Source organism: Falco rusticolus, chromosome 1 (assembly GCF_015220075.1).
Source record: "Falco rusticolus isolate bFalRus1 chromosome 1, bFalRus1.pri, whole genome shotgun sequence".
Classification (NCBI taxonomy): domain Eukaryota; kingdom Metazoa; phylum Chordata; class Aves; order Falconiformes; family Falconidae; genus Falco; species Falco rusticolus.
In genome coordinates, this window is record NC_051187.1 from 109,311,639 (window position 1) to 109,331,050 (window position 19,412).

The following is a 19,412-nucleotide window of genomic DNA, read 5'->3' on the forward strand; positions in this document are numbered from 1 at the left end:
ATGACATACTAGCTTCTGTTTTCTTGTCTGAAAATGCTGTGCATGAGACTTTGTTTTCATTTACACAGCTGCTTTTGAAGTTGCTATACATTCTTATCCTTCATTGAAATGATCTATGACTAAACCCCAAATCTGATATTTAATTTTTCATATCTCTCCTAATGTTTATGCAATGCTACCTATATGCATGTCACTGTTTTTATCCCAAAACGTCTAAACCGTTTGTGAACAGAATGGATTCCTAGACAAATGCTTTAGAATAGCTTTAGCATTGCTACCTGGGCAGCTCCGAAATCAAATTTTGGAACACTTGTGCTGGTTGTTCTCTAGGACTGTGTTGGCTTGAGCTGCCTGATCTCTGGTCTAATTCCTTCCATACTGTTGGCATTAGAAATGGTTTTGAATGGGAGAGATACCTACTTACTGCTATCAAAGTCACATTCTGCAAGACTCTGGCTGCGTTCTGTTCCTTCCCTTAATTTTTCAATTATGATGTTAGGACTTAAACCTGCACAGTTTTTCCTCACCTATAAATGACTTCGTTTTGGAACCTTTTGAGTATTTGTGGGATCTTGTATTGGTTCCTACTTGGGAACAGTATTGTTCCATTCTATGGGGACAAACCTAGTAGCAACATTTGCCGTAGATTATTATCTGATGTTTGCTGTTAACTGGTTTCAAAATTCATCTTAGATTTTACTGTCCGTGTAGTTACTGTTATCTATCGTATGCCATCCATTAAAAGAGAGATTTCTTAGAAAATGGAAAGATCAGATGTTAAGAATATTTTTTTAAGCATTTCTCTACGGACAGATTTTTACAACTGTGATAGATTTTATGAGGTCTTCTGTACTGTAACTCACACTACTTTTGTTAGTGGTTTTATTTTCATAGGGCTTGTATTTCGCTGGGGTATCTCTGCATCTAGGACCACCCACGAGGGGCTGAGCTGTGAATTATCATTCATTTTGCTGTGCATGTCAACCTGTGTACCTTTTATTAATGTGGTGCTCTTTCCTGCAATGCTTATGAAGAGAGCTTGGTTTGCAGATCTCAGTCTGAGGTCCTTTGCAGGACAGAAACTGTTGCTGTGCTTGTCCTAGGCCTCTATAAACTATCTGTGACCAGCTGTTAAATACAATCCTTCCAAATGAACTTCAAGTTTCATTGTTTTTCATAAGGAAAAAACCCAACCAAACAAACAAAAAAACCCCCATGATCCAGCTTTTATTTTACCTGTGAGTGCTGAGCATCCAGGATGATGGGGAAGAGCTTCTGGAGAGCTTTATGACCTTGGCAAACAACACTACAAAGAAGGTGTAACCTCCATTAGATGTGACACTTCATGGCAAAATCAGGTCTGTCAGGTTGCGTGTCTTCCCTGGTATTCTTTTCTCTTGTTCAGCCCTGTGTGTATAGATGATGTATCTAAACTCTGGTGATCTGCCACAGGGTTTTTTTAGCAATCAGTTACAGGGTTTGGTTTTCTGCTTAGAGGTCAATGGTGCGCATCCGATGTCTTACAAAAGAAGTTTGCAGCTCTACTTCATGTGCAAGCATGGATATTTCCTCTAGTCAGCGACAGCTATCTATTTATAGCTGATTAACTATGGAAACTGAACACTTCTGCAGCAATCTTTGTTAATGTCAGTGAGAAGTAGCGGTTAGAGAAGAAAGAGGCATTTCTTGTTGTCTTTTTCTTTTCCAAACCAAATCTTTTTCCAGCTTGCTGCTGTTCATCATCTCTGTTGACTCCTGCTGCATGGTATCCTTATAGTCCAGCTGTTCAGAAACAGCTCAGACCACGGTTTCTTTGATGCATACTAAGCACAGAGTTTTCCATAAGGCTCCGCAAAAAGTCCAAGGAATGAATGGGCACAGAGGCATCTCTTCTTCCATATCCATACTTGAGATCGTGCCCAGCCCACTGTGGAGTCCCTGGTCAATACAGGGTGAAATCCAAGACCCTTCACATTTTCCTCTCCAGCTAAAGACTTCAGGCCTCTGGTGCCAGCACACTGGTGTACTTTGGCTTGCACTGCAAAAATAAATATATAATGCTATCAGTGACACAGACTAGGTTCTAGCAAAACACAAAGGAATTTTTATATTCACCTGTTATGAGAATATAAGCCATCTAACAAATTCTTTGACCTCACACCATGAATTCTTACAGCCTCCATTGCCTCTGTTATTCGTATATTGCTAAATTCCATTGTTGCCTTGTATGCCGCTCCACGACTGCTGCTCCAGACCCTGCAATTCTGGGAACAGATGCAGAATCAACCCTTGCTCCTGCCAAGCTTTCTGAAAACAGCGCATCCCTAGGTTTTCATTGTGCTGGCACGAGCTCTGCAGAGGCAGGGACAGAGATGGCAGGATTTATTCAAGTGTGAGCTCCAGCCTGTTCCTTTTGCTTTCTAGCAGTAGCATACACACCAGTCCATGTTGCTTTGGGAAAGTGAGAATACAATAGCCTCAGCATATGTTTTTTTCCCTGGTGAAAAGCTTTTCCTCCCTGGATATCAGAACGGTATTTAACAAATCCAGTAGTCTCCTGATGTTTATCTGACCACCTGAAAGAAACTGTCATTTGTGGATTTGGGTTTTTGGATTGGCTTGGGTTTTTTTGGTTTCACTTGTTTTGGTGGGTTTTTTTTACAAAAAAAGGTCTTGTGCATATTTTCCGGGGTTTTTTTCTTTTTTGTAATTTTTATTATATTCAATTAATGTTAAATGTAATGCAAAAATATTTTAAAAATCCATTTGTAAAATTTAACAGCCAAGAACCACTGAAACAAAGTATTATTTTAATATCTACAAGAAAAATATAATTAATTCCTTCTCTTCCGCATCCAAAAATTGATTCTGTTCTTTGTTACTGTGGCCAATGGAATTGCTTACAAATCATCTGATTTGGGGAGAAAATGGCTACCTTAAACTGAAGCTACATGCTGCCACCCATAGGCTTGATCCACACTCTGCTTTGATTTAATGCTACTTTAACTATACTTTTCCTGGAACCTGTACAAACTAAACCATATAACTCTCAGTTGGGATGTGCTGTATGAAGGATTTATAAGAATGTCTATAATACTGCAGCTGCATGCACATAGAAAATTAATAATGATGAACTCTGTCATTTTCTAAGGCATTTGACTTAGGCAGCAAAGTCATTTTTAGACCAACTTTTGCACCAAGACTGAAATGAGGTGGCCACGAGGACCCAGGTATGGCAGCTCTGTTGCTCCATTGCTCTGACAATGCTTGTGTTAAAAACCTCCCTTCCTCCCTCTAAGTTTAGAAACTGGTTAAAAAAAACCCAAAACAAACAAGTTAGCAGAAAATGGGTGGTCAGCCTGGACAGGATTATCTAGGTTGATAACAATATATTAAGGTTTGTGGTTCTCATTATGATTAATGGGGATCATGGGAAATAAATTCATTCCTGAAACTGTTGCTCTGTTCTTAGCTCAGCCTTGAATCGATGAAATTGTCATAAGGGCTTATTTCCTGATATCAGGGAATTTAAATGGGAAAGCTTCACTTCTTCCAGTATGAGAGTGCTGGCCGGGCCTCTCAATGGAGCCCTATTCATCTGTGTTCTCCACAGGTTTTAGAAGTTATAAATCCTGCCTGGGTGAAGAGCAGGGATTTATTCATGTCATTATCACACTGAATATTTGTTACCCTTGGGTCTTGTGTTCCTGCTGAGAGCCATGTTTTATAGCTGTGGGTTCTGCTACTTCACAAATAGGGGTCTGCAGTATGAACACTGGTGCTGCAGCGGAATGCTGTGCGGGTGCAGTATCTGGCATTCTGCAGCATGTGAAGTACAGAGTTTGGTTGCTCTCCCTTGACTGTCTTCATGGCAAAATAGGAGTTTGGTAAGAAATGACATTATTCTGGGCACTCTCCCTGGAAAATGTCTTCATTTCCAGAATGTGTTAAATCTAGGAAATAATTTCTTGCTGCCTATTAGCCAATTACGCCCATTTATGATATAGCTGAAATAAATTAGAAGAGACGTAAGCCAAAGATTTTGTGGTTGTGTGAACAGAAGACAGGAATGTGCATCTGATCACTTGTTCCTTTTGTTTCTGTAATTTGCATTTGGGAATTGCAGTAGTGACGGAATCCATCCTCTTATTTCTGGCTGGAGGAGAAATACCCCTGGTTTTCTATGGAAGATGTAAAAAGAGTGTTTACACTTGTTAGGAGCAATTTTGCCTACAGCCTGTGCTCTTTGTAAACCCCTCCCTGAAGCTTTTAGAAAGAAATGTACTTGCAGGGTATTTTTGTCCAGCTTGGTTCACCTGCTTTCCTTCCACCTGACAGCAGCAGTGGGTCTGCTGCTGTGATTCAGGCTACAGCTCAGCCAAGAGCCAGCTGTGTAATGGAGCTTGAGAGCCCCTGTAAGCCTCCTGTAAATTCCTGGCTGCCCAGGCTTTCCTTGTCTTTGCCAGCTCTCTCAGCTTTCCCTCCATAGGAAATACATGCTGCAGGGCTGGCTGAGTAGCTGAGCGGCAGCTCAGCAGGCTCAGCTGGAGGAGTGGAGCTTGCCACATCCCGCCGGTCCATGGTGAGGCTCACCTGCACCCTTCTGTAGCATTCAGCTCCCTGATAACACAATCAGCAGAAACATGGAGTCCCCATGGAGATTGCACCAATTTGGCTGATTCTGTCTTAAGCTTCAGGACTCAATGGAAGGGACGGAGAAGAGCTGTTGTGCTGAGGAACAGCTGCATTGGCTTTGGACTCGGGACTTCTTACGTGGTTGTGTTTTACCTTGCTGACATAGCAAGGCACTGGCACTCACTTTAATTCATGGCATGTGTTTCAGGTTCCCTCTCAGCACCTTCTCGGGTATGAGACTTGGCAGTCCAGCACTTCACCTAATTTGCTTGTCTTTAGCCCCGATACGAATGTCACTGAGCAGGAACTTCTCTTGTTTTCAGTGACTTGTCCAGTTCAGCTACCATAGAATTTTTTCTGGTTCATATTACATCCCTATTACTTTCTCAGTTGTATCTGTAGCATGCAGATAGTTTAATGGACCGATGAGTGAACTCTCAACTTCTTGGTGAATCAGAAAATTGCTTGGTAAATGTGCATTTAGTAGTAGGATGTTTTGACTGGGATGCAATGTCTGAGTGCCCAAGATGAAAGTTGGAGGAAATAACTTATGAGCATGAAAGGTATTGTAGAGCTTGTTTCCGTCTTCATTAGACACTATTACCTCAGATGCTGAAGCTTCTTGGTAGAGGGAAGGAGAAGAGTGTCTTCTGCCTGGCTTGGCTGCTCTATTTGGCCGTGAACATGAGGAGAGACAATGACCATGTGGCTTAGCTGCCCAGTGGAAGCAGGGATTCAGGCTCTCGGAAACCGCAGTTGCCTTTGACTTGGTAAATTCCAGGATCTGCTACTTCTGTGACATTCTCTTCAACTAAAAAATGGTGGCAGGGAGATTTACTTCAAAAATAGAGTTACTCTGAGAAGTTTGTATAGCAGCAATTAGGATGTCTAAAGGGCGACTTAAAAATTAATGTAATATTACTACTAATTAATCAGAATGGGTATTTGTCTGGTACTCTGACAGTACTTTCTCTGCTAGTGCAATGTGTGTGGAGTTTCTGGGCTCGGTATAAGCACAATGACATTGTAGACCTGGGTTCTATTTCATCTGCAGCTATGCCTCTTGTTTAAAAGTGGAAAAGGGAGAAGTATATTGCTTTCTTCTACATAACGAGTTGAATTCCAGAAGCGTTAATATCTTTAATATTCACATGTGTTTCATGTGTTTTTGCATGTACAGGATGGATGACAAAGAGAAGACTATTTATTTTTTACTTAAATAATTGCTCCTAATTTTTTACAATATAACCGACAATTGACTAAATAGCTTTGTTTCTCTCCTGTAGCCACCGCCTCAAATATATGATAAACAGCTGGATGAAAGGGAACACACAATCGAGGAATGGAAAGGTAATCACAGTTTAGAATTATATGGGAAAGGGGTATTTCAGTGGCAAAATGGCCACATCCCACCACCAAGTGCACCTGTGTACAACTAAAAGAACTCCTTTGAAACTTCAGAGAGAGCTTCATTGAAATCTAAGGGTATCATCTGGAGAACAGCATACTCTTCAGCAGGATGATGCAGCAGAATTTTACCCACAGTAAAAAGCACTGTACTGTTGTGCTGCTTCATTTCTAGATAGTGCAGCATTAAACAATTCATTGTTCCAGTTTAACCCTATCCATCTCAATTCTGCTCTAAAAAGAGATGATAGGAGAGGGGAATGGGAAAGAGAGGTCTTAGGCAAGTAGGGCTGTCAGACTCATGAAGACAAGGTAGGGCAGAACTAGGGGGTGCTTGGCAGGTCTACGACATTGTGTTTTGTAAAGTTGTTTTGCTCCTGATCACAGGCACTGGTTCCTATTTGTAACTGCAGCAATCCTCTCTTCCAGAACTCATCTACAAAGAAGTAATGAATTCTGAAGAAAAGACTAAAAATGGCGTAGTAAAAGGACAGCCTTCTCCTTCAGGTACTCAGCCCCATTGAATAACTTTGATGTGTTTTCTGTACTGGCCAAAAGAGAATGGAGATAGCTGAAACACTTGGGCTACACTTGCAGTTATGTAAACCAATGAAGAAGTTTTTATGAAATCCAGTGCTTCTAATGGGTTGGCCTTGACTAATTGCACTCCAGTGTTATGTTAACACTTAAAATTTGGTCTGCTTGCTATCTGAGATGAGTCCTGGTATTTTCTATGGAAAGATTCATGGTTACGGATTATATTTGCGTGGGTGGGGAGGCTTATCTCACTCTATTATTAGTATACTGCTTATGGATGGATAACTGAACTAATATTCCGGTAGTTGATATAAGCAAGATTGGTGATGTTAGCATGTCTCCATCGGTTGGACACAGGACACAGCCGCACCCTACCATGTCAGCATCTGGTGCCTATTCTGGTAGTTTATCCTTTCAGAAGTCTAATAACATTAGACCAGCTTGCTTGACAAGCTTGGTTGACACCTGGATAAGAAGGAAAAGTTGTCTTCAATTACAGATTCCTAAATTCCTGTCACAAAAAAAAATCTCTACTAAATTTTACCTGAGGAAAATTCATATCAGCAGTGTTTTCACAGAAATGCAAGCTGTGACTGCCAGGACACAGAAATATGTATTTGCGAAGGCACACTTTCACTGGCAGATTTGAAGTGTGCAGATTTTGAGCACAGTGTTCCAGTCTTCTGCAGAGCCTTTCCTCAAAGTAACATCATTCAATGCAGCGTTCTCTGCATATTTTCAGAGATATGGTTTTTCAGCAGTCTCACGCTTCACTTGCTGCTGACCTAACTTAATGTTATAACAAGAATGCATCATTAGTAACTGACAGGACAAGGGGAAACATGGCAACAATGGAGGAAGTTAATAGAGCGCTAGATGGTAATACTAGAGTACTAGCACTGCACCTGGATTTTGACATCGCCGAAGACGTTGAAAACAATCTATTGTGTTCGTATCGAGTAGCAAACAAAGTATAGGACTTGCAGATTTCATTTTCCAAACTGCTGTGCTACCACTGAAAAGAAATCTGGGGCCCTGACAAGTATCTAATAAAACCTAATTCTTAAATATCTTTCCCCTACATGATTGTGGTTGCAGTCTGACATACAATCAACAAACACTGTAGTTGCTGGTTTCAGGAATTAACTACCCAGGGATTTCTTTGTGTTCCGTGTTCTGTCTCTTTCCTATGGGGAAAGTTTTTATTGTTTATGTAAAACACTTCCAAACATACAAAATTGCCATTTCTTACCTGTCTTTCTTTTGCTGTTCCCCTTTGACTGTTTTTGGATTGTTAGGAACCAACAAGTATAGCAACTATTTAAAAATTGCTCTGAGATGAGGCTGTTTTATGAAACAGTAGATTTCCTGGTTTTCATTACTTTGTGCACCTGACAATTTTTTTTAATTGAATGAAATACTGAAAGAATGAGGTGAAATGAGTTACCAGTTCCAAGCATAAGGGAAATGAGGGAGACTCTACACACACATTGCTTGTTGATTGGTGTTCTTGGCAGTGATTCAGAAGGCTAAGATTTGGCACTTTATCAATAATCACAGCAAGCAACTGGCGATGAGTTTCTGTGATTATTTGATCACAGCTTTTGGGGAGACAGCTGAAGTTGACAGCACCAAGGATAATAGTTACCCGCTGATAGTGCAGGCTACTTAGAGTGCCTGTGTATCAGGGTGTCAGTCAGTGCTTCCTCTCGTCCAGTGAACAATTAGTTAATACAACATAAAAGCTTGAAATGTGGGGCTTGAGGGGAACCTCCAGTGCCCCTTGTGTTGATGTCCGATGAACAAAATCAACTGCATCTAAAGCTGTCCCTAGCAGATACTTGTGCTGTCTGTTTCAAAAAACTTCTGTAGGCTACTTTGTCTATTTTCAGAAAGCTTTTTGTATTTTGTCTTGCCTAATCTTTTTTTGCTGCAGTTTAACTCTGTTATTTCTTGTCCTGTCTCCAGAGAACATGGAGAATGGTTTCCTACATCTTTCTTTCTGGCAGCTTTTAGCTCGTGTAAATCCCATTATCACATTCCTAATCAGTCTTCCTTTGAACTTCACTACCTGCCTCTTTGAGTTTTTCAAACTTAATGCTTTTCTCTGCACTTTATCTAGTTGACTTCTCTCTTTCATAGGTCACAGCATCCAAACCTGTCTGCTTAAGGCACTACTCGTGCTGAGTTGAGTGGAAGGATTTGCATGTAGCTGTGTATATAAGCAGCACATGCAAATAACATACGCGTGTTCACATGTACACATAAACATTGAATTTAATCTTAGGTGGTAGGTTTTGCTTTTTTATTCTTTTGATGTCACAAAAGTGCTGAACGGTTCTGTTTTATTTATAAATTCAGATGCTGTACCCCTTACTGACATGTTCACTGTTCAAAGGGCCTATGCCATATCATTACTCAGCTGGGAGAATAAAAGTGATTAGAAAAAAATCTTTTCTCAGTGGAACTCAGTCACAACAATACATGTAAGAAATAGCCACTAAATTTAATCAGCCTTCAGGACTGTTGACTAATTCACACCCTTGTAACAATGAAGACATATAACCTTTTATACACCCATATCCTCTCCAAAACACACATATTCATATACATATATATATATATATATATGTGGCTATCACACATGCAAATGAGTTCCATAGAAGATGTATTATTTATTTTAAATTACTCACTTTACCAAGAACTGCAGCGGAACCTTTCATTAGCAGTTTCAGGACTCTTCTGCTCTGTCATTTCTGAAGCAGAGAAGCAAAGGATATAAATTGTTTTATGCAAAGATATGGGAGGAATTTACCAATACTGTGTTCTGATTGGTTCATACATTAAAAAAGTGTTTCTGACAGGTATTGTCAAATAGTAGGTATTTCCATTAAATAAAAATATAATACAAGGCTGTAAATTATTTAGAATTAAATTTGTTCTGTCCAAAGTAAATAACCTTGCTGTTATCTGCAGATTTCCTCTGCTCTGACACTGCATACTCTCTAACCTCCTCTCACACTCTCCCCTAGTCTTCGCTACCCAGCTATAGTTTCATACCTAGTATTTGCAACTGTCTTCTCATTTCTGGATACCGAATATAGTGAATAGCGCTGATCTTAGTGCGGCTTATTCTTAGCAGTTCCCTTTCTTGATGAAAATTGCTCTTTTATTACTCCTGCCTTTTAGTTGCTATCTGTTCAGTTTTGTTGCTGTCACCCAGGAACTACTGGGTATAGCCCTCTTCTATGTGTGCAGAGCCAAAAATAAGCAGCTGATGGACTTGCCAAGCGTTATGACATTGGATATCAAGAGTTACTAATTAAGACTATTTCTAAGAACCTGAGCAAATCCCCAAGACAGACACAAGGCTTTTTTGGGGAACAGCAAAAACTCCAGTTGTCCTTTCAGTTCCCCCGCTTCTGTACCACTTCACAGCTGAAGTCTTAAAGGCACTTCCATAGGTGCTAATTAAACAGGGCTTCACAGGAGCGCTCTGAGGAAGGAGCCCCTGCTTTATAGCGTGGAAGCTGATGTGTGGCTTTTAAAAGTATCTGTCAAGTCAATGGTAGAGCCAGGAACAGAGTCCAGGAGCTGTTTCTCACCTGCTCTAATCTTTTGCTCTTTTCCTTGACCCTGCAGCCAGTGAGAAGCTTTCTAACAAAGAGTAAATTCATAAATGGGGCTTGTTTTCTCTTTTGAATGCACCCCTCTCATTTTTGCACTGGTTTACCTGACAAGCATCCCTTCAGGAACAAGCTGTTGTAGCACCAGAGAGGTGCTGAGCGTAGCAAATGAAGCATTGCTCATAGACAAGGACAGCATTTGGTTGGGTTTCTGAGTGTTGCAGCATAAGTGCTGCTTTGTGCTGGTGAATTCTTTAGTTCTGTCATTTAGGTTTGGTGTGCTTTCATTGGGGTTTGTGGGTATTTTACGAGTCTGGGTGCTTTGGAACTGCAACAGTAACTATCAGGTCGGTGTGTTGTGTCATGTGGAATTGTGCTGAAAGTTAGGAATAACCATTAAAATGTACTTTCCAGAAACTTACGGGCTGAGTTGATACTTGCTGAAATTAACTTAGCAGGGTTTATTGAATTCAGTAGTGCTGAATCAGACAGAGTGCAACAAAATCTTCACCTATACAATTTCTGCAGCTATTTCTTCAGTTATTTTGATTAGCTAAGTTGATCACACATTCATCAAAGAAAGCTGCACAGCAAGAGTTTGATCAAAAGTTGATTTAACCTACTGGAATTCTTTCCATTTGATTCCTGGGACAGTATCCATGACTTAAAGGCAGGCTTCTGTCCAGCATTGTAAAAATTTAGAAAGGTAATATATTGTTTAGTCATTAATATCATTAAATTCAGTCATATTTTGACTAAAGGCATTTGTCTTGACTGGTTTGTATTTTCATAAAAGTGTCACATGGTTTAATAACAGGTAAACATGAAGTAACAGTATTGTACTGGGTGATTACTGATCAATATGAATGAGGTATGTGTAAATAACTCTTAGAAATAACAAATCTTGTCAGAAAAGATGGATGATTGCTGTCTGCAGTCACCAATGAGATGTCATCGAGATTGCTCTGTCTTTTTGCAGCATTTACAAAATTAATTATTTTATTTTCCAAATGTATCAGGAGAGTAAACAAGCTATACCTCTTCAAAACAGACTGTTGAGGGAGGGAATTCCTGGTAAAATATTCAATATTTTATGCCTAAAATTTGCAAAGGCCCATTTTCTGCTGCTACTGTTTGCCACTGTTTAAAATGGTCTGTGTACTTACCATGACTGTTGCCACAGGGTGAGTATCCTTTGCTTTTTAAACTCTGAGAAGTTTTGGGGTTTCAGGTTTAATCACGTTGGTGTTCGTTTTCGTAGCACAGGTGCAGCAGTGAACAGCAATGAAAGCCTCCCTCCATCCTCATCTGTCAATGACATCTCATCCATGTCCACGGATCAAACACTGGCGTCTGACACGGACAGCAGCCTGGAAGCTTCTGCAGGACCCCTCGGTTGTTGCAGGTGACTAGCCGCCTGCCTGCGAAACCCAGCGTTCTTCAGAGGATGATGTAATTTAGGAGGAAAAATTAACAGGAGTTAAGAGATGAAAAGGAAGAGAAATAAATATAAAGGCTTAAACAAAGCAAACAAAAAAATCTTTTCAGCCTGCTTCTCCTACAGAATTATGTAATGCAGCTAAGCTCAAGTGTATATTCAACTTATAGTTGCTCTGCTTTGGTCTTCTTCCAATGATGCTTACTGGGGGGGAAAAAAAGGAACTGAAAAATCCTTTTTTTTAACCCCCTCCCCATAAGATGTAAAATTAATGGCTGCAAAACCAGCAACCTGCAACTGTCCTTTTCAGACTGGCATGACAAGGTGTGCAGTAGCCACTCTCAAACATATGAGTGTGTATCAGCCTTCACTCTCTGTTCTGTTGTCTGCTGCCCAGTGAGGCAGATAGGGGTATACACGATTTTTTCTCCATATATGAATAGCACATACACACAGGTGCCAAGAGAATTCTGGCAGTGTATGCAGCTGTGTGCCTACAGGAACACGCATATCTGCATACATACTTAGTGTACAATCCACAAATATAAATGGCCCATTTCAGGTGAACTGCATAATTACATACATGATATTCCCAGTATATATTATATTTATTTGTTCATTGATGAGGTTGCATATCTTGTATGAGGATTTGTGGAAGTGTAAATAACCACACTGAACTGTGGCTCCCTCAGACACTTGAAGATGTAGCACTAAAATTTCTGCTGAGAGTTGTATATATATTTTGAAATAATAACCAGTTTGTATTGAAAGAAAAAGCCACAGAACTTCATAGAAAAATGTTTGTTTGTGAATGTTAAGACTTGCTGTTCTGATTTTTAGAGCAGATACACCAAGATAAGACCAGGCTAGAAGGAAGCGCATGTACTTTTGCAAGCTACAGGGAACAAGAACGAAGGTTTTTTATGCATGTGTAGCCAAGAAAGATTTCTCTCAGTAAGCAGCTTTTCCTGCAAATGTTAAGTGAGTTATCATCTTAGTTCATAGATAGGCTTGCTGTTATGAATTACATGTATGCTTGTTTGTTAGGGGGTATGGCAGGGTGGGAGAACAGTTCGGATTATTATCAAAAGGACATGCAATAACTTTTTTAATTTACATCTAGATCTTTACTAGGTTAAATAAAGTAAGGATATTTGTGGCCCACTCCCTTTCAGTGTGTGTTTGTGGCTTAGAGGTTATTTTCCCTTCAGATCGTTCCTTTGCAGGGATCTCGGCTACTAAGAGACCAGGCGTTCTCTAGGTGCTTTTGGCTGTCCATTTGCTTGCAACAAATCATCTGACTCCCCAGGAAGTTTTATCAGCTGTGTTACATGGAAAAGAACCACAGAGTGCATGGGTCTAGTATTCCTATATTCTAAGTAACAGCAGAGGATATCAACCAGCTAGTGTGCTGGGCTGAAAGGGTCGCCATCAGGGGTCTCGGAGGCAGTTTTGATGAGTTCCGAAGAACCCAACAGTGACTGAATATCAAATTGATTTTACCAGGTAATAACACATAGGATTCCCAGTTGTAACAGCAAGTGTTTTTTTACCAGAGAATGGCAAAACTCCACACAGAATTTCAGAACAACTGAATGTTTTTTCCAGCCAAGACAGCAAATTAGCATTTTCCACTTCAAGGTCATCGTTACCAAAGTTGGAAATTAAATACTGGGTCATCTCTCCTCTTACCAAAGTGTGCCATGTTAACTGAAATGAGCTAAATCATACTGTAATGCTTTTCCAGATGTCAGAAACTGCTTAGGCTATATTACTGGGTATTTAAAATTCACTAATTCTTAGTATTCAAAATTCTACCAAAATAAGACTGTTGTATTAGGTGGCTTACAAACCTGCCATTCTGTGGTAAGAAAAAAGAAATTAGTATCAAGTCAGATTTTCTTTAAAGGGAAGAAAGCAACGAAAAAACTCTCCAGGGTGGGGAGGAGGGAAGATAAAAATTAAGTGGATATAAAGTAACTTCAGGCTTGGTAGATCTGAGCTGTCTCAAAATTGCTATAGGATTTTTTTTCCCCTGGATATATTTTTGGTAGATTTGTATGGAAATTTTTTTGAGAATGAAATTAGGTAAAAAATACTCTAAAAACTCAGAGCAGTAATTGTAAAAGCAATAATTTACTACTGCTAAAAATATTTAGCAATATTCTTTCTTAAGCCATGAAACATCAAGTCATGGTTGAGTGAAGTAATTCTCACTTTAAAGCCAATGATCATAAAAGTATTGAAAGGTAAATGGCAGCGCTCTGTAGGTACAAAGGCAATAACACCAAGGGTGACTTCTTAGCAATAATGAAATGTATCACCTCCAGATTTAATTCACCATAGATATATATTAATAATATTCAGGTAACTAGTATCTGCTTTACATTCCTTAGTGTGCACCATTTGGGTGTGTTATTTAAACAAAACCAATAGAAGTGTCTCAGAGAGGCAAAGGTCTATGTAAGAGAAACTGCAAAAATACCACAAATATAGAATGCAGAAACTTGGAATAATCACCATTCATTTACAGTGATATTGCAGAGATGTGGCATAGGCAACAGCAGAGAAGCCACTTACAGTAGATGGATGCTTACAACTCTCCCATGTTTCATCTGTCGAAGCCAAAACCCATGATCTTAGCCCCATGGTAGAATTCAGTCTTGTTTTAATTGCAGGTGCTGGGTGGAGAACTAGTCACCATAGATGTCCTAGTGATCGGCGCTAAAAGAACCCACGTCATATCAGACATACAGCTTTATTCCCAGAGGCCCTGATTCTGCTAAGCACCAGTGCTTGTACAAACATTTAATGGAGAATATAGGGATGCATACATAATTTTAACTAGCATGTGCTTCTTGTCCTTTGCTCAGCAGTGATTGACATTGGCATGTGCTTAAGTGCCTTGCTGAAATGGGGCCTAAAAGAATCACTGCATCTCTTTTTGTCCTCAAATTAGTTTGTCTCCTTTATGAGAAGCTCTGTCTGGGGGAGGAGACTTGGGGCTGTCCACATTGGACACTACAAAAAAGCCATCAATGAAGAAAAGCAATAGTTCTTTACAATTCTGGTCCTTGTATGTCCAAACTGAAGTAGCAACCATCAAACAGGAATAGTATCCTTTGTCTTGCTTTGTGTCAGGAAGTTGGTGCTGTCAGCTGATACCTTACAAGAATGCATGTAGTCTTGAATAAAAGATTGCAGTGATGATGTTCTGTAGCTGTCTTACGGTAAACAAAATTTTTCTTTCGGATTCTAGAAGTCTTCGATACCCTTCAAGTCTGTTCCCCTTTATTCCAATATTTTCTTCAGCTTGATAATGACAGATGCTTTTCTTATTTTTCTTGCCAGTGATCTTCTAAATCTACCTCTGTTTAAAGTGTTACTAAATAGTACTTGAGGAACAATTTTCACCTCATTCTCTGAGCTTGGCAGTTACAAGCATAATTGCCACTGCCGCAGAGATGTAGGCAATCAGGAAGCTAGAGATCTATGACAGATGTTCCAAGGTATTTAGGCACTGAAGGGGCAATCAGAGAGCCTGTGCCAGAAGTGGCATATCTTCCATCAGTGTGAATGGCAGCTGGACACCTTGGTATTTTTGAAAATATGCCTAAGAGCCTACTGGTATCTTAAGTGCCTGAATACTCAAAGCAATTCTGTCCCAGGTGGCTTGCTTAAGTCGTGCAGATTGCCATCAGCAGGGTGAGGAAAATGGCAGAAACATCTTAACTATCAGTGGCTGCTCAGAGCACTAGCTGCAAAAAAAGTAGCATTGAAAAGGTAGAGGAAAGTTGCTGCAAAAAGTTCCTGCTTTATTTCCAGATGGAGTACTTTTGGATAATATGAGAAACTAAAACAAGGGGGGGGGGAAGTCAATTGCTCGTAAAAAGACCCTCCATTTTCCTTCTCACTCATGAGTTTAAATGAGGATAAGGTATTGATTTACTTCAAGGTGATGCAAGGTTATGCATGTTTTCCATCCAAAATTTTCTGTAATTTTTGAAATCTTCAGGTACTAACTTGATAGATGGAATAGTACCTTCTGAGTTCTGACTATATTCAACTAAAATGTAATAGATCTTTAGAAAGTTCAGATCTTTGGGTCGGTCACACACTGATTTATGCAAATGGCATTGTGGTTGATAATCCTCCATACTATCTAGAGTTCCATGGCACAGATAGATTCAGGAATCTTAGCAAGCTTGCTTTATATAAAGCAGAGCTTAAATCAGAGTACAAGTGTGGTAACATGTCAAAAACAAACAAACGAACAAAAAGCTATAGAAAGCCTGATTAGCTACTTCCCTAATGCACTGACAGTTTTCCTGTGGAAATAACTGGTTCCTGCACCGTATTGGGCTCCAGAGATCACACGAGAGAGTCGATAATGTCACTGTATCACTCTTCTAAACTTATAATCAAGAATAGATTCATATATATGGTTTTATCTCCATATATATTGCTTTACCTTCAAGCTTTGGGCTAACAATACTGAAGAAATTAGACTTGTTGCAGTACCTTTAGGAATTTTTCCAAAGTAGTGCTATTTAACTGATTTGGATTGTATTCTAATTGTCAGTAAGCACCAGTGACTTCTTTTCCACCAACGTATTTTCTCATGAAAAATATGCTGATAGTCAATTTTAAAACTGCCTGAGAGAGTCAGTTTCAGCAAATCCCCTGAATTTTTCATTAAAGGAAAAAGAAAAAAAAAGGAAAAATGTGTTTCAGTATCCTGAAATCATTGTAAAATGTAATTGGAATATTTTAATTCAAAATAACTTGTAATAGTCAATGTTAGCTTACTTATACTACAAACTTTGCAGTATTCCAAAGGATCAAAGCTTATTTTAGTTTCAGATCTATCTTTCTTCATGCTTATTGAGACTTTAGAATTTTGTGTGACTTCAAACACGCAAAACCAAGCAAACAAACAAAAAAAGGCATTTTGCAACAAACTGTGTGTGCTTCCAGGGAGAGCAGAATGAAAGAAAACCTGCAGGGAAGAATTAGACTTTTAATAGTCTGGCAAAGAAGTCTGAGTTAGTGGTTCATGAAGTTTAAGCTTTTTCTTTGCTTCCGTATGTGTGTGTAGGAAAGAGAGTGAGTGCATATGGATGTGATTTTTAGAACCTGTGTTCTGTTCATATTTGATCCAAGTTCTCAGTGTGGATAAAGAGCATAATCGTAATGTAATCACACATCTTCAAGAATCTGATGGCTGTGCTTATTTGAACTTCCACCACTTTACAAAGGACCCAGTTAACTAACTGCAAGCTCAAGGTGATCTTTTTCACACACACACACACAGACACACACAGACACACACACACACACAAAGAAAATCATTGTGCAGTGGGTTTGAATATTCCACAAATATGTAATGTCTTAATTGGTAAGATGCTAGGGGGAGGCAGGGGGATGATGAATGTGTCATCTTCACCCATGAGCTGCAAAAGAGACCTGTCCAGTGGAATTTAGTGGAATCTGCATAGAATATTAGGAACTTGCCAGTGTGGCCTGGGGGTTTTTAATATTTTTTTTTTAAATTAACTATTGATTGCAAGAGGTGAACTCTTTAACTTAATTTCTGTTCACACTCATTGACGCATGGCAAGTTTGGGTTTTGAAGAGGGTTTGATTTGACAAAAGAATGTTGAAAAACTTCAACTGAGGCTAATTGTGCCTTTTTACCTGAAAGCGAAAAGCTGAAAAGCACATATTTAAGGAAGACACAGTCAATTTGGGAAATAAATGTATTTCTACCGTACTTATCATTTCAGACAGGTAAACCTGTCTCTTCTGCTAATTTTCACTGAACAGGGCCATTCTCGTCTTCTGGAAAGCAAGGTATTTATAATGTAAATAGTTGTATTGATTATTTTTTTTTTCTTTCCTCTGTAACTAATATGTAATAATCCAACACGCTATTTCTGTTAAATCTTTTAAAATAAGGCCACTGTATGCCTAAATACGGTAGACCTCTGGCCTTTTCCTAACTCAGTCACATGCTGAAAAGGAGGGTGCCGGAGGTTTCAGTGTACATATAGAATCATGTATATTTAGTAAATTGAGTAAGTGGGACTTATGGCCAGTATACATTAAGCCACAACAGTGACAAAGCTCCAGATCTTAACTAGCAAAAACAACTGTTCACCTTGCCATGTCCATCCTGTAATAAGATCTGAATTGCACCTGCCTGTAGTTCTGCATGATCAGACTTCAAAGTATAACTAACAAGATCTGTAATGTATCAGTGTTTATAAACGTAGATGTAAAAAAAAAAAAAGAAAAAAAAAGAAAACGAAAAAAAAAAGAAAAAACTTGACCAACAAAAGAAAATCAACAACAGCAACAGTTCAGTATCAAGACTGGAAGATGAGACATGTCCGATTTTGTTGCACAGTTATAGCTGAAAAGAACAACCAGTGTCAGTCAGCATACATGGACTGCAGTAGTGACATTTGTTAAGGAACCAACCTTATTTCCATATTGTTCTGTTCTTTCCCTGGTTTCCTTTGACCGTCTGTTGTTCCCTGTGTGTAGTACAGGGGAGAACAGAGCCTCAGTCATCAGTGTTTTATGGGTCAATGTTGCATCAATGATTTCTGATTTCTGTTCGTTTAGCAATTACTGAACTAAGATGGGAATCTCATGTTCTCCCATGTGTCGAAACAAATCCTGTCAGAGCTTCCTCCTGAGGATACTCTTCTCACTGCTGTCCTGACTCCTGTCGGCTGAATGACTTTGCAGCATTCCCTGCAAACAGCACAGTGCAGCAAACCATACTGATTGAGGGCTTCATTACATGTGTGTTGTGCATCTGTACTTCGACAGGGACTCAAAGTCATGCAGGGACAGGACTCAACTGAAATATGGTATGTACTCTATGCATGACGCCTATATTACACCTTTATGACCTTATAGTGGAAAAACTGCTGGTCTTTACAGATGTGGATTTGGACCATCTTTTTTGGGGAGGAAAGTCGTAGTGAACCTCAGTCCTTATCCCACAGACCACTCGCTCCTAGCCAGAGCAGCTAAGTGGACGTTAAAGTGGTACGAGGGCCTTCTGGGGGGCTGTGCACAGGGGTGAATTTCATGCTGTTTGAATGTGATCTTGCCAAAAAGCCTGTATGTCTAGCAGGGGAGACTGTGACTGTTCTATAAGGAGTGTTTGTGTTGTTTACTTTAAAACAAGCTTTGCTAATTAAAATAGTGTATTCCGGAGTCCTATTTGAATGGCATGAAGGGTATCAATGAAGAAGATACAAAATATGCTTGTACAGCTTTCCTGGCTGCTTGTTTCTTTTCCTTCAGCCCTCGCTGGGGGACACAGATAAAGCTGTAAACGTGTGGAAGTTGCCAGGATTACAAAATCCAGTTAGTGCTCCTTCTGAAGTGCTTCGTAGGCTTAATCCTGTATACCACCTTTCATTTAAGAAGCATATACAGCACTACAGGAACATAAAGGGATCTTAATGTATATGAGACTCAGACTTTTTGTCTTTAAGTAGTTAAGAGTTTATTCCTCTGGTTGAATGCCTAAAAATACTGGGGGAAAAAAGACCATGTGACTGGACAGAATGAAGAAAAACTGCCAAGTAAAATCTAGTCCCTCTCCCATCTTCCCTCATTAAAACAATGTAAAACAAAATCAAACCAACAACAACAAAACAAAAACACCATACCAACTGCAGTTACTATTTGGGGACTGATTTTTCTCTAAAGTTGAACACACTTAACTCCAAGTGAAAAAAGAACAA

General features: G+C 39.4%; 1 protein-coding gene across 9 annotated transcripts in view; it reads left to right on the forward strand.

Annotated features, from left to right (window-relative positions):
- MAPK10 (mitogen-activated protein kinase 10) overlaps nucleotides 1-19,132 on the forward strand; it is a 169,223-nt gene extending 150,091 nt beyond the window's left edge. For 8 of the 9 annotated variants that reach the window (XM_037395597.1, XM_037395556.1, XM_037395588.1 and 5 more), the window contains 3 exons: nucleotides 5,922-5,985; nucleotides 6,472-6,549; nucleotides 11,472-19,132. In XM_037395597.1, the coding sequence (XP_037251494.1) occupies nucleotides 5,922-5,985; nucleotides 6,472-6,549; nucleotides 11,472-11,614 (285 nt within the window). In that variant the 3' untranslated portion in view covers nucleotides 11,615-19,132. Of the gene's footprint in view, nucleotides 1-5,921; nucleotides 5,986-6,471; nucleotides 6,550-11,466 lie in introns of all 9 variants that reach the window. The other variant, XM_037395626.1, reaches the window with a different exon arrangement.
- Nucleotides 19,133-19,412: the final 280 nt, after the last annotated feature.